Genomic DNA, 13,583 nt, shown 5'->3' on the forward strand with positions numbered 1-13,583 from the left:
AAGATGATTTTTTTTTTTTGTATAAATTTAAAAAGATGACTTGAAAATATGGGGTTATTTTATTTAAATAATATTAATTTAAAAAAATTATAAAAATAATATTTTTTTAAATATTTATCAAAATAGTGTTCAAAACAAAATCGTCTTATGAAATGGTGATTTTATATTCTAACTTATCATAATTTACGTTATGTAGAAAATAAAATCAGCAATTAGTAAGTCGTTCTAAAATAGAGCGATTTTATAAGTCATCCTATCGTAGAGTGATTTATAGAATTATCTTATGATAGAGTGATTTTATATTTTTTCTAATCGCAAGCTTCCACGATTCAATTATTTCTATTGCGATTTATCCACAACTAGTAAGTCGCTTTATGATAGAATAGCTTATAAAATTATTATATTTTCAGACAATTTACTAGTTGTTTGCTGGCTTCATCTTCCATATGACGTGAATAATGAGTCGGTATATAAAATTATTTTATTATAAAATTTATTTTGAACAGTATTTTGATAAATATTTTAAAAAATATATATTTTTTTTATTTTTTTAAAAATTAATATTATTTAGATAAAATTATTTAAACATAAAGTACACAATATCAACCTTAGGCATGAAATGCAGCGAAGGATTGATCTGTCGTGTCATTCAGGTGAAAAACTAATGTTATTACTGTACCCAAAAAAAAAAAAAAAAAAAAAGGACTAACGTTCTTCCTCGCGATTGACCGTCGGATTGGTTCGAATTCTTTGGGATCTGGGAGCATGATGAGGGTGTGGAGACTGGCGTCCGGTCGGACGTGATGTTGCATTAAATTGTTTTTTCTTCCGCATCCAATCCTAGAGGATGGAGAGAGTTCAGAAGCTCAAAACAGAGAGAGAGCCCTCGCCCGGGTCTTCTCAGCGATCTCCATCCTTGCACCCATCGGTCTCCTTTTCATCTTCCCTGATCTCCATCATCACCGAGCTCCTCTTCTCTCCGTCTTATTTGGATGGAATGTATCCTTTAATAGCAATCGAACCTTTCCGAAAACTTTCACTTCCAGTCATGAAATATATAAAAATTTGAGTCGGGAAGTAGTGATGCTATATGTCGACCATTAGAAGCGCAAACATACAACAAAAACCACAATGTAGAGCCATCTTGGAAAATCAAGCCGATCATGCACGGCTTTGTGATGGATGTACTTGGTGCTTGGATCAGTTATATGACCCTTCGATTCACTTAAAGATCATAGTAGCTCAAATCATAACTAATCATAGTTGTTTGAAATATCCATGGGACCAAATAATTTCTTCCGTGGAGCAACATAAGTGGGTCAAAAAGCTGCTAGGCTATGTTATGAAATTATTTATAAGAAGGTTTTAGAAAATATGGTAGCAGATTTTTATTTTTCATTTTTTTTTCTTTTTTGGTATAATGGGAGGTTATATGACCCAATGAAAGAAGGGAAAAATACACGGACTACTGTCTAATAAATTTAGTGGCAGCATCTATTATAACAAGAAACTTCATATGTTGGGGTAATTGAGCTGAAGAATTGAAATCCAAATTAGTATGTAGGCTAGTAAGATGATCTGATGGTTGGTTGCCCCCTCTTAACATATGGGAAATGAAAAACAAAGTGAAAATAGCAGCACATTGCAAAATATTAGAGAGTAGAGGATGTAGTGAATAGATGGATTGGAGGGCATGTCCAAATACTTTTTAATTCATTCTACTACTATGAGAACTTTGCAAGTTTCAGATGCCGGACAGCCGATAGAAGTTCTTCCCAGATTGCTTGAAGTTGGTACCAAAGTAGTTTGAAACTTTCTTAAAATAGTAGATGCTTTGTCTTGCCTTCCTAAGGCAGCTATTCTTCAAATTGATCTTGAAGATATCTGAAGAGACATCGCAAGATACAGCAACTCAAAATCTACTTCAACGACTGCTATATAATCCTATGACTCACCTGCACTATACATGAGACACCGTGGGCCTCCACTACAAAGGACATGTTGTGCTAGCATACAACTCTACCTTCAAGTCAAAATTGCCTAATGACTTTCATGCTTCACCAGCTGCTGGGCGAGGGATTTAAGCATTGATGGAATAAAATTGTCCATAGGCTTTTGGAGGCTTTGATCCCCTCAGAGTGATCAAGGCATCAAGCAACTATTCTTCCACCCTTTTCTTCTATTTTCCTGCTAAACATTCCATTGACCAGAATTGGGGTTCCTATCTAGCACGTGAAGAGGTGGAGCATGCAGATGGGCATGGCCGGAGGGGCATGCGAAGGAGTATGCTAGGAGAGGGGCACACAGTGGGCGAGGGACATGGATGGGCATGGCAGAGGCGGGGTGGGGTGGGGGGTGGGCTTGGTGTGGTGCGGTGGTTTTGTGTTGGGGGGTGGTGGAGTCAGGATGATGATGATGATGGTGATGATGATGATGGTTATTATTATTATTATTATTTGAGGGCTGTGGAGAACTTGACAGAATAAGGTGTGGGGTCACCTCGCGGCCGATCTGGTCAACAGAATAATGGTTGGTATCGAATGGCCTCACATGCAGACACACCACACGTCCAACTGTAACCTGCTCATTTATTATCTTGCTGTAGCTGGAGGGCCCACTAATAACGGTATTAAGCGGATACTCTTGTCCAAACTTGTGTTAGAATATTTGTTATTGAAACATATACAATTATCTCCTTAAAACAAGTATTGTCGTGTGATCCCAAGTTTAGCAGATGATTCTTGATCACCCATCTTACAATAGTAATTTTATCTAAATAATATTAATTTAAAAAAATATAAAAATAATATTTTTTTAAAAATATTTATCAAAATACTGTCCAAAATAAAATCGTCTTATGATAGGACAACTTTATATACTAACTCACCATCATTCACGCCATATGAAAGATGGAGTCAGCAACTAGTAAGTTGTCCTAAAATAGAATGACTCTATAAGTCGTCCTATCGTAGAGCAACTTATAGAGCCCTTCTATGATAGAACGATTTTGTACTTTTTCCAACCATAAGCTTCCATGATCTAACCTTCTCCCCATGTGGAAGAAATCTTTTCTCATCCTCCCCTCCCTTCCTCCCTTTTCATCACTGCTGGCGTTAACAATCAACGCTACTTTTCTTTTTATCCTATGGAGTCTCTACACTTTCGGACCATTGAGGAAAGTCGTCGAGGCCTCTTTGATCGAGACAAGGAGGGCGAGAGAAGGACGAGAGGAGGGAGAGTAGAGGAGTGGGGAAGGCGATGGGGATGATTGGATCGTGGGAGCTTGTGGTTAGAAAAAGCATAAAGTCGACCTATCGTAGAGCGACTTATAAGTCGTTTTACGATAGGACGACTTATAGAATCGCTCTATTTTAGGACGATTTACTAGTTACTGACTCCACCTTCCACATGACATGAATTGTGGTAGTCAGCACATAAATTCACTCTATCACAGGACGACTTTGTTTTGTACAATATTTTGATAAATATTTTGAAAAAAATATTATTTTTATATTTTTTTAATTAATATTATTTAGATAAAATAGCCAAAAACTAATAAAGTTCAAGAAAATTTCTCATTGGAAACTAACTCTAAAAAAAAAAAAAAAAAAGATTAGCGAGACATGGAAGTTTAAGTGATTATCATTATAGTAATCTATAATATATAATTTAGAGGTCACATTAGAACATATTAGACTATGCACATAGAAATAGATTGACATACCCAATATTTATTGCAATCTATTTTTTTTCATTAAAAAAAATCTAATTGTTTTCTTTTGTAACAGTTTGGCTTTCTTTTATAGAAGTCTGATTATGTACTCTGCAAATAGTTGCTCTTCTATTTCTAATACAGCTTTGGCCCTCTATTTTACCCAAAAAAAAAAATCTAATTGATTTTTTTTTGTAAAGTAGGTACGAGTTGAAGGATTCTTCACATGCATGGCATATGCTCTATATTAGTAAATAAAAAATTACATATTTGTTTGGCAGTCTCTAACTTGTGCATCAAATTGATGCAAAAATGAATGGTTCAAATGATGTGAATCATGTTTTCTACGATATAAAACATTAAAGTCTATTAATTCTCAATCTATTATAAGATATTTAGATAATGATAAATATAGTGGACTTTCAATTTAAGTATTTGTCAAATATTTTAGCTATGAAAACCATCCATTTGTATTTATATACATAGGTTAAAGACTTCAAAAATATGTGACATTTGATTTCTTGGTACTTTTAATGGTAACCATGACCGATGATGTGAACCTTCAATTTAAAAAACTATTATTGATTTTGGACTTGTAAGAAGTAGATATATTACCTCGAGAGGAGCATAGTATCTTCAATTTTAGACGTAGACTTTGCTCATAAGAAGAGAGTATTTACACTAGTCTAAAATCAATAATTTTTCTAGCAACTTAGTTATATATACATGCATACATAAATAATTTCAAGCACCTGACAAGTTCCAAGCTTTGTAGAACTAATCTTGTTGAAGCAGGTTATTTCGAAAGCTTGGCTTGAAGTTCGTTTCAATCTAAGGTTCAAACTTGAATTAATTGCAGTAAAATTGACATTGATTCAAATCAAGCTCAAGCAAGCACGAGTTGCTAAAATCAATTGACGGCACTAGCAAGAAGCTCCCTGCAATGACGCCAACCAGGTCCATCTATGGAGATCTTGATAGATCTCCTTGGTTATGCAACTGCACTATATATGGTCATTTTAAGCATAAGAACTCGTGGGGTTTAGAGCTAATTGGAAATGCTCAGTATCGCATATCCTGACTGTGATGATGAATGAGACTACCGACTCGGATGTCAATTGGAACTTCATAAGGCCCAAGATAGGAGTAAAAAGGAAGTTACAAAGTCGTTTAGGCAATCCATTCCATCCTACAAGTCCATTTTAAACAGCCTTGTCGTTTCATTTTTGCAGATAACTGATCAATAATTCTAGTCTTGAGTCATTTAGCCCTTCATACTGAAGGTTATTCTTTTCAAAAAGATCTGAAGGTTAAATAGACAATGTAAATACAAGAATAATTACAAATTATAATCATGATAGCGCAATTCAAAATAAATCACAAATGCTTTTCTTGAAAAAAGGGTCCCACAAAATATTTCAGATCCCTTTGTTAGCTGTGGGCTTGATATGAAATAAGTCAAAAGTTTGACCATCTGCTCTTCAGCTAGACACAGACTTCTTAAGCTGTAGAAACCACAGCGCAATCCTCATACTGAGTAGTCGAGCTTCAAGCAACATCTGCTCCAACCACATGCTTAGGCCCCATATAATGGACCTTTTGTGCAACATTCTTTTGGCCTCAGTGACGGCTTCAGATGAGACTCTTCCAATGATTAAAAATGTTTCAAGAGAAGACCCTTGCAACTATCATAAGAGAGCATTAAGACAATAAATTAGGGATAAAAACTCAGCAAGGCTGAGAGTTCCATACAAGAAGACTAAAAGCATGAAGATTCAATTATTCAGAGGCCTGTGGAATTACAGTTAAATATCACTAATTAAATTCCAGCTTGGGTGCAGCAATGTCCATCAAGCAATGACTATCTATATAAATATTTACGGCTTATTTAGGAGCAAAAGATAAAGGTTTATTTTCTCCTAGATGACCAAGCAAGAAATTGATAAGCTTAGGTACAGCAACGTTCATGAAGCAATGACTAACTATATATGTACTGTTTATTCAGAAGAATGAAAGACTAATTTCTCCCAGATGACCATGTAATCCAGCAAGTTAAAAGCTTGGACACAGCAACATCATCAAGTAATGACTAGCTATATAAAATATGTACTGTCTATTTGGAAGAAGAATGAAAGACTGTTCCCCCAGATGACCAGACAAACAATGTAGAAGCTTTGTATCCTAGGAACTGGCTCCAATTTGAACCAAGGTTGTGACCTAAATCACAAAAAATCATGAGCATGGACGGTGGCAGACAATGCATCTCAAATGTTGTTTATGTCTTTATGACCCAACAATATGGATAGAAACAGCATCTTCTTGCGAGAAAAATGCTTACCAGCCAACTCAGTTACAACTGAATGACAGCTTTTAAGTTGCAAATTAAAGAAATGCTGTCCTTGGGGTTTGCAATCTAATACACACAAATATAGACGTCAATTTTCACTCAAGTGTCACATGTCTAATAGATAATTATAGATCAATATATATTGAAGTTAGTACACCTGCATGCAATACATAGTTTCCCTACAAATATGGAAGATCTCAAACAATATGGCAGCAAAAGTAATTAGCTAACAGAACTGCCTTTAATGCTCAAAGATTGTCAATGAATTGAAAGCTTGCAAAAAGAATAGTAGGAGGCTTTTGAAAAGAACATGACAGTAATATTTTCTTAGATGGAATTTCAGTCTTAGACTTTTCAGATGGTAATACATCACGGATACAACAGATTTCGTTCAATTAAGGCTGCATGTACAGTTGCTGTGACAAAAAATGCCTGTGATGATTCAGCAAGTCTTTTTTTTTCCAAGCAATAAAAAGATAAATAAACAGACAAAAGGGTGGGAAAAGAAAACATAGTTTTGCTCTAAGTTTGTTCAGATCTAATCTGTAAATAGGGGTGTAAGTGGATTGGAGAAAATCCAAAATCTAAACTGAACTAAAGGATTGGATCGGATTTTTGGACTTTGGTTTTGAATTTGGAGTCAATTTTTAAAAATTTTGGACTTGGATTTGGATTTAATGTTATAAAATCCAAATCCAATCTAAAGTCCAAACTATGGGTCCAAACCAAAAATCCAATCCATTCTTCTAGTTTGGACTTTTGGATTTTACATGCATATGTATATATATCCACATACATACATACATACATATATACATAAACATACATACATACATATACACACACACACACACATATATATATATATATATAACATGTGTGTGTTTCAAGTTTAGTTTTTTTTTTAATGTTATGAAACTTATTATATTTTGACGATGTTTTTTTTGAAAATCTGGAACTTATGTTTTTGATATGATGTTATTATAGCACGACTTGTTGAGACCTTTGGTATTGAAATTTATGTTTTTTATTTCTTATCCATTACTATTATAATATTAGTTGTTAGATGTACGGAGATATTATAGAGTACTTATAAATAGTATATGTTTCGAATTCATATAACTTACTTTTGAATTATGGTCCAAATTGCAGTCTAATATATGTAAAAGTCCAAAAATCCAGTCCAATTCAATCCGAACTTTTCAGACTGGATTGGATTGGACTAGTAGAATATTTGGTTCAATTTTGGAGCCAAGTTTTCAAGTCCAAAATATTTCAGATTGGAGCTGGATTTAGGTATAATCCAATCCAATCCATTTACAACCCTATCTGTAACTGGGGGTATAAGTGGATTGGAGAAAATCCAAAATCCAAACCGAACTAAAGGATTGGATCGGATTTTTGGACTTTCGTTTTGGATTTGGAGTCAATTTTTAAAAATTTTGAACTTTGGACTTGGATTTGGATTTAATGTTATGAAATCCAAATCCAATCCAAAGTCCAAACTATGGATCCAAACCAAATCCAATCCATTCTTCTAGTTTGGACTTTTGGATTTTACATGCATATGCACACACACACACACACACACACACACACACACACACACACATATATATATATATATATATATATATATATATAACGTGTGTGTATTTCAAGTTTAGTTTTTTTTTTTTAATGTTATAGAACTTATTATATTTTGGCGATGTAGTTTTTCTTAAAAATCTAAAACTCATGTTTTTGACATGATGCTATTATAGCATGACTTGTTGAGACCCTTGGTATTGAAATTTATATTTTTTATTTCTTATCCATTACTATTATAATATTAGATGTTAGATGTATGGCGATATTATAGAGTACCTATAAGTAGCATATGTTTCGAACTCATATAACTTGCTTTTTAACTATAATCCAAATTGCAGTCTAATGTACGTAAAAGTCCAAAAATTCAGTCCAATCCAATCTGAACTTTTCAGACTGGATTGGATTGGACTAGTAGAATATTTAATTCGGTTTTGGAGCCAAATTTTCAAATCCAAAATATTACGGATTGAAGTTGGATTTAGATATAATCCAATCCAATCCAGTCCATTTACACCCCTATCTATAACATGGTTTGGCCATACTGATATATTATTCTAAAGGAAGATAATGAGTGAAAAGGAGGAAGGAAAGGAGTAGGAGAAAGCAAAGAACAATATGACGTACAAAGTAGCAAAAGTAGATGCCATGCCTGTTTCCAGATCTAAATGATGGAATTCAGAAACTAGGAAAAGTGTAAAGGCACAGATGAATCAAAAGAGGAGAGAGTGATTAGGTTTGGAAACCCTAAGCACAATATTAGCTCATGCAATTCATCAAATACAATTTTAAATTTGTATGTACTTCCCCACTATTTGAATAATTTAAATCCTCAAAAAGTTTCCCAAAATACTTATAGTGAGTAACCTTGAGATATCCCAAAAAACCCCACAGCTAAACCTTTTAATTTTCCTAAAGATCATTCTAATTATAAATCCAAAAACACTAATTAAACCAGATGGTAGCCCCATTAGCCTACTTAGTTGTATGCCAGACTGATGGAGATCACATGCATGGGTTTAAAATGCCATGCTCTCAGTGGACTACCTGTACTGACCTACCTCACTAGCTAAACTAATGGAACCAGCCTTGGGCAAGTACTGGAAGCCGGAAAGAAAATTAATCTCTTCCCTAAAACCACCTTCAGCATCACTGGGAAAAGTAACTAAAGAAAGGAAATGGTTCTGAAAAGGAGCAGCAGCATCTTTGCTTACTATTCTGACCTTGTTCGCTTAGCCGCTGCATCTTTCCTTGCTGGGCTCAACTAAACAAAAGGATAGTAATTAACAGTAATCTAACTTTTTAGGGGTGGGAACTAAAATGGATTTTTAGGGGATAGTGGTTAACAGTAATCTAACTTTTTTGGGGTGGGCACTAAATTGGATTTTTAGGTTGCCCCTTTCATCTTTCTAAACTCTCATACCATTATTGTATTTCTTACTAGCCATGGACGCATAAAACAATTGGCTTTGAATTTCGTTTATACTAGCTACAAGAAAATTCACTTTTCATTCACATTGGCATCTTTGTTTGTCATACAGTGATCTGCCCTCCACAATTAAGCTGTTATGTATACTCCTAAAGCTCCTTCTTCTAGCCTCAAATTCTATATCTATTTTTAGTTGTGTTTTAAATTTCACAATATTTTATCAAACTAGACTTAGAAAATAAAATAAAATAAAATAAAATAAAAATCAGCAAAAAAAGCAGTCTATGTTTGAGATAACTTATGTTTGTTAATTTGTTTATATGAAATCAAAGTTCAGGTAGTTGGGTACGATGAATATGCATATTTCACCACAAATATCAGCAGAAAAGCCAAATTACAAATAAAATATGAATGATGCTTTCATCCTGGATTTAATTTGAGGAAGCATATGAAATTTAATTGATGTAGCAGCAATCAAAGACAAAGGACACATTGGATGAAAGAAACTGGCAGGCCTTTTGATCATCAATCTGTGCAATAAAATGTTGGAATGGCATGACCATAAATCTTTGAAGGATTACTTAGCCACATTTGTCCAGTTGGAGCATTGGAGAAATAGATTGAGGCCAAATAAATGGTTAAATGGTTCAGAATTGTTTAGACTTGAGACTCATTTTCTTCGATTACAACGTGACTGCAATTTAGGATTGTATTTGATTTAAATAGAGAGTTGGTACTTTTCATGCATCACTGTAGCAGGAAGTCTAATATTCTGTGACTGTGGAGTCATGGTCGGAGACGGGCATCACTTTCCAGTCTTTCTTTTCAAGTGATTTCAATAATGGTGAAATAAATTCCCTTCGACTAATCCATGCTATAAAATCGATTTTGGCCTGGCAGGTCGTCCATCACCCCTAACCTGCCTATAGTCTCCTTTCAGGAGCTGGCTTGGCTCTTTAATTGGTGCCAGGATTCCCTCATCATCATCATCCCTCCCACGTCATCTGGTGGGAGTGGCCTCTACATGGAAGATGATGCTCTTGCACCCAGTCCCCTACTTGTTAAAAATCTACCCTGGGAAATCTGATCCCTGCTATCATCCACTTCACCTGTCCTTCCACTCCCTGATGTCACAATCAAGTAATGCAATGATACTTTACTATTTTGGATGCAAGATGAGCCTAGTCTCACAGGGTAAAGCTGCCGCCTGCCGCTACCAAGATTTCTTTAAGATGATAGGTGCCTACAAAAATTGATTTCTTTGCTCCCCTCTCGGCACTGAAGAACTGAGAACTAATAGACCAAGAAAGATTGGATACCCCCCTCTACTATATCTATACAAATAGAACAGTTACACAGAATGGTAAAGAGGGTTCCTTCATGATCATAGATAATAGAGATCTATACCAATATGAAATGATATTTTTTCCCTGGTCAATCAATAACCTGGAATTTGAGAAAACTCTTCAACCTTGTTAAGCCAGCTGGTTTAACTCGGTAGGGTCTAGGTATAAGCGTAAAAAGCAAACATAAAACTCAAAAAACTTGTAAATGAACCTGTGCCACTTTACACAATAACCTACCTCCCAGCCACCAGGACATTTTTTTTGTACTATTTTATTATCAAACTTTACTATGCTTATCATTGCATTAGCATCTATTTGTTTGTTCTGTTTATGATGTCACAGGTTAGATAGACCTGCAGTTGGACCATTGAAGTATGATCCAGCACAAAAATGGATTTTTCTGGATCAATGGGTTCTGAACATTGGCATGAACAGTGAGTGTCACAGTGCCAGGCTCACTTAGGAGTCCTAATGGTGGTCAACTTGGTTAGTTAATTAACAGATTTTTGGAGATTAGTTTCTGTATCTGTAAGAGTCCTTATTGAATCCAAAGTAGGAAGTTCTAGGGGATTGATGAAGTCTATAAAGAGTCCTATAAAAGGTTTGTTGCAAGGCAATGCACGCCAAAAAGTCTTATGAAGAAAAGAAGGCTGTTAGCTGGCTGTTCTCTCCCCTATCTCCTGTATTTCTTCCACATTATTTTCATCACTACTTCCTCTACTCATCTGTTCGCTTTTGTTATTCTAGCTTCCTTATATACAATCAGATTTCTTTTTTTTTTTTTGATACCTTTTGTTAGTACTTAACCACTGATTTGAACACATATTTCAATTTTTAACATGCTAAGATATTGTTTTGTTATATTAATAGGGATTAAGATATTAATTTCTTGATTGATTGTGTGAGGACTAGTGTGGGCATGTGTTTAGTTTCACATCAGCTATGCACCAAATAGATCTTGGGTACTTATACAAGACCAAGAAACAAAAATAATACCTTCTAGCTAGCTTTTTTGGATGAGGTCTTAGGTTATTGCAACTGATATCAGAGCAAACCCGGCCCATAGCCCATGGAGACTAGGAGAGACCTTAGCATAAGTCCATTGGGGCTACCCACGGGCCGACCGTAGTGTTTATGATTAGATTTGTGGTCCTTGTGAATGAATTTGCATAGATTTAGACCCTTAACCTAGTGAGGACACATGGGCTTAAAATGAGGGGACTATGTGAGGACCCAATTTTAGCCCACATCAGCTATGTATTAGGTAGATCTTGGGTACTTATACAGGCCAAGAAATCCAAATAATACCTTCTAGCTAGCCTTTTTGAGTAAGGTCCTGAGTTATTATAGTTTGATTGCTGAATCTTGATTTTCTTGCTGCATGTTTCAATTGGTGCACTTTAGTTGTTGAAACCTGATTATAAGTTTATCGCAAACCACCTAAGCTCCAAAGCCCTAGATTTTGATATCTTCCATTTTCCTTCACTCATAAAACCCCGGAGTAGGGTTATTTGATCCTTCACCTAGAAAACTCAAATTAGTTCTCTGCTGCTCCATTCTCAGGACTTCGGCAGAGCAATATAGCCGCTTTAAACCCTAAGCTCACGCAAAGCAGGCCATTCCTAAGTGGTCTTATATCATTAGCATAATTGGTTGCAAGTTATGAGTCTACATCTTCAAGATTCCAGTGATCATGTAAAGAAGACTACCCAAGTCACTATCAGATGTGTAGGAGACTGCAATTAAAAAAGAAATTTTTTCGTACTCTTGGGAGGTTGACTTGTAATGCTGGGTATAATGAATCCTCCAATGTCATAACAGAATTCAAATGATGAGTAACGTGCTTGAATTTGGATATAATAGATGAGATTAAGGATTTCTAAGGTGTTCTAAGGCAAGGAGTGACGACCTTATTGCTCTAATCAAAGAAGGGTAAGGTCCCACTGAGTTATTACTACGGATAGATGAACTCAACCTGGAATATGAAAAATAAAAAAGAATACCTATTAAGCTGAGACCGAGAATACTAGATATAATACCCATCAGCCAAAGTGGAATCCTTCCAGAAGCATCGGCCATTTACCCCACTTTCCTCCACATTTCATCAAGCGGTCATGGTAGCTCCAACCTGGCACTAGTGTAGGGGGTGCCATTCGGTGTAAGTGCTTGGCAGGATTAGCACATCACTACAATGCTGGTGCTGTGTGCCAGCAAGGAATGAACACATTTCTTACTGAGCCATATCATGGGTACAGATTGACACATTAATTCATGCTCAAAACTGAACTATGATTCTGAGGTTAGGACAGTCTATCCAAATTCATTAATCAAATCTATACCAATATAATGTCTAAGAAAATTTGATAAAAGGGGACAGCTTAGGTTGACAAATGCTAAATGAATGAAATGCACATATTACATCCACAAGAGGCAAAACATATATTGGTAATGGCATGAACTCCACAAAATCAGATTCAAGTGCATGAGGAAGCCATGCGAGAATGTGGTGAAACTAACACAAGGCAAAGAAGCAAGGATCACAAAAGATATTGGAAATACCTGATTTTTCACTTCAGAAAAATCAATTATCAAGGTACACTCTTATCCAATTGATGAAAGGTCTTGATTACCATCTTCTTTCTAGAACAACAAAAAATGTTATCATCGAGAACTAGGACTGATGCCATAGTGCCTAGGACACATGTGATGTTGCCCTAATCTTGAGTCCCGGTCGCATGGGTTGCAGATCCTAGCCACATGAGTCATGAATCCCGGTTGCACAGGCTGCGGTTCCTATATGCATGGCTCAACTAGTTTTTGATGATGAGTTATTTTTCTATTTCAGTTAGGAAAGTTTGACGTTAGTTAATTGATTTTTGTGAACTTTTTTTTGACAAATTTTGATGTTATTAGGAAAGTTAGTAGTTAGGATTCTTTGAGTTAGAATAGGACTTAAAATCCCGCATTGAAAAGTTGAAGAAAAGAGTTCTCTTGTACTACTTATAAATACCCCCATTGGGGCTTCTCTTGAAATCATATTAGAGATACTTGAGATATTAATTAGTAGAGTTTCCATTGCAAGAATTATTCTTCCTTATTTTCTCCCTCGTCTCCCTCCTCCCTTTTGATGGATTTCTAGGATTTGTGAGCAAGCGTGTAAGA

The 13,583-nt window shown here is 35.4% G+C and overlaps 1 protein-coding gene across 3 annotated transcripts in view; it reads right to left on the reverse strand.

Annotated features, from left to right (window-relative positions):
• Positions 1-4,870: 4,870 nt before the first annotated feature.
• LOC105046225 (putative ABC1 protein At2g40090) overlaps positions 4,871-13,583 on the reverse strand; it is a 66,115-nt gene continuing 57,402 nt past the window's right edge. The window contains exons 12-13 of one of the 3 annotated variants that reach the window (XM_073258735.1): positions 6,051-6,125; positions 5,307-5,397 (exon numbers count right to left, since the gene is read on the reverse strand). In XM_073258735.1, coding sequence (XP_073114836.1) covers positions 6,063-6,125 — 63 coding nt within the window. In that variant the 3' untranslated portion in view covers positions 5,307-5,397; positions 6,051-6,062. Of the gene's footprint in view, positions 5,398-6,050; positions 6,126-13,583 lie in introns of all 3 variants that reach the window. The other 2 variants (XM_010924737.4, XM_073258736.1) reach the window with 2 other exon arrangements.

This window comes from Elaeis guineensis, chromosome 5, assembly GCF_000442705.2.
Source record: "Elaeis guineensis isolate ETL-2024a chromosome 5, EG11, whole genome shotgun sequence".
Lineage (NCBI taxonomy): Eukaryota > Viridiplantae > Streptophyta > Magnoliopsida > Arecales > Arecaceae > Elaeis > Elaeis guineensis.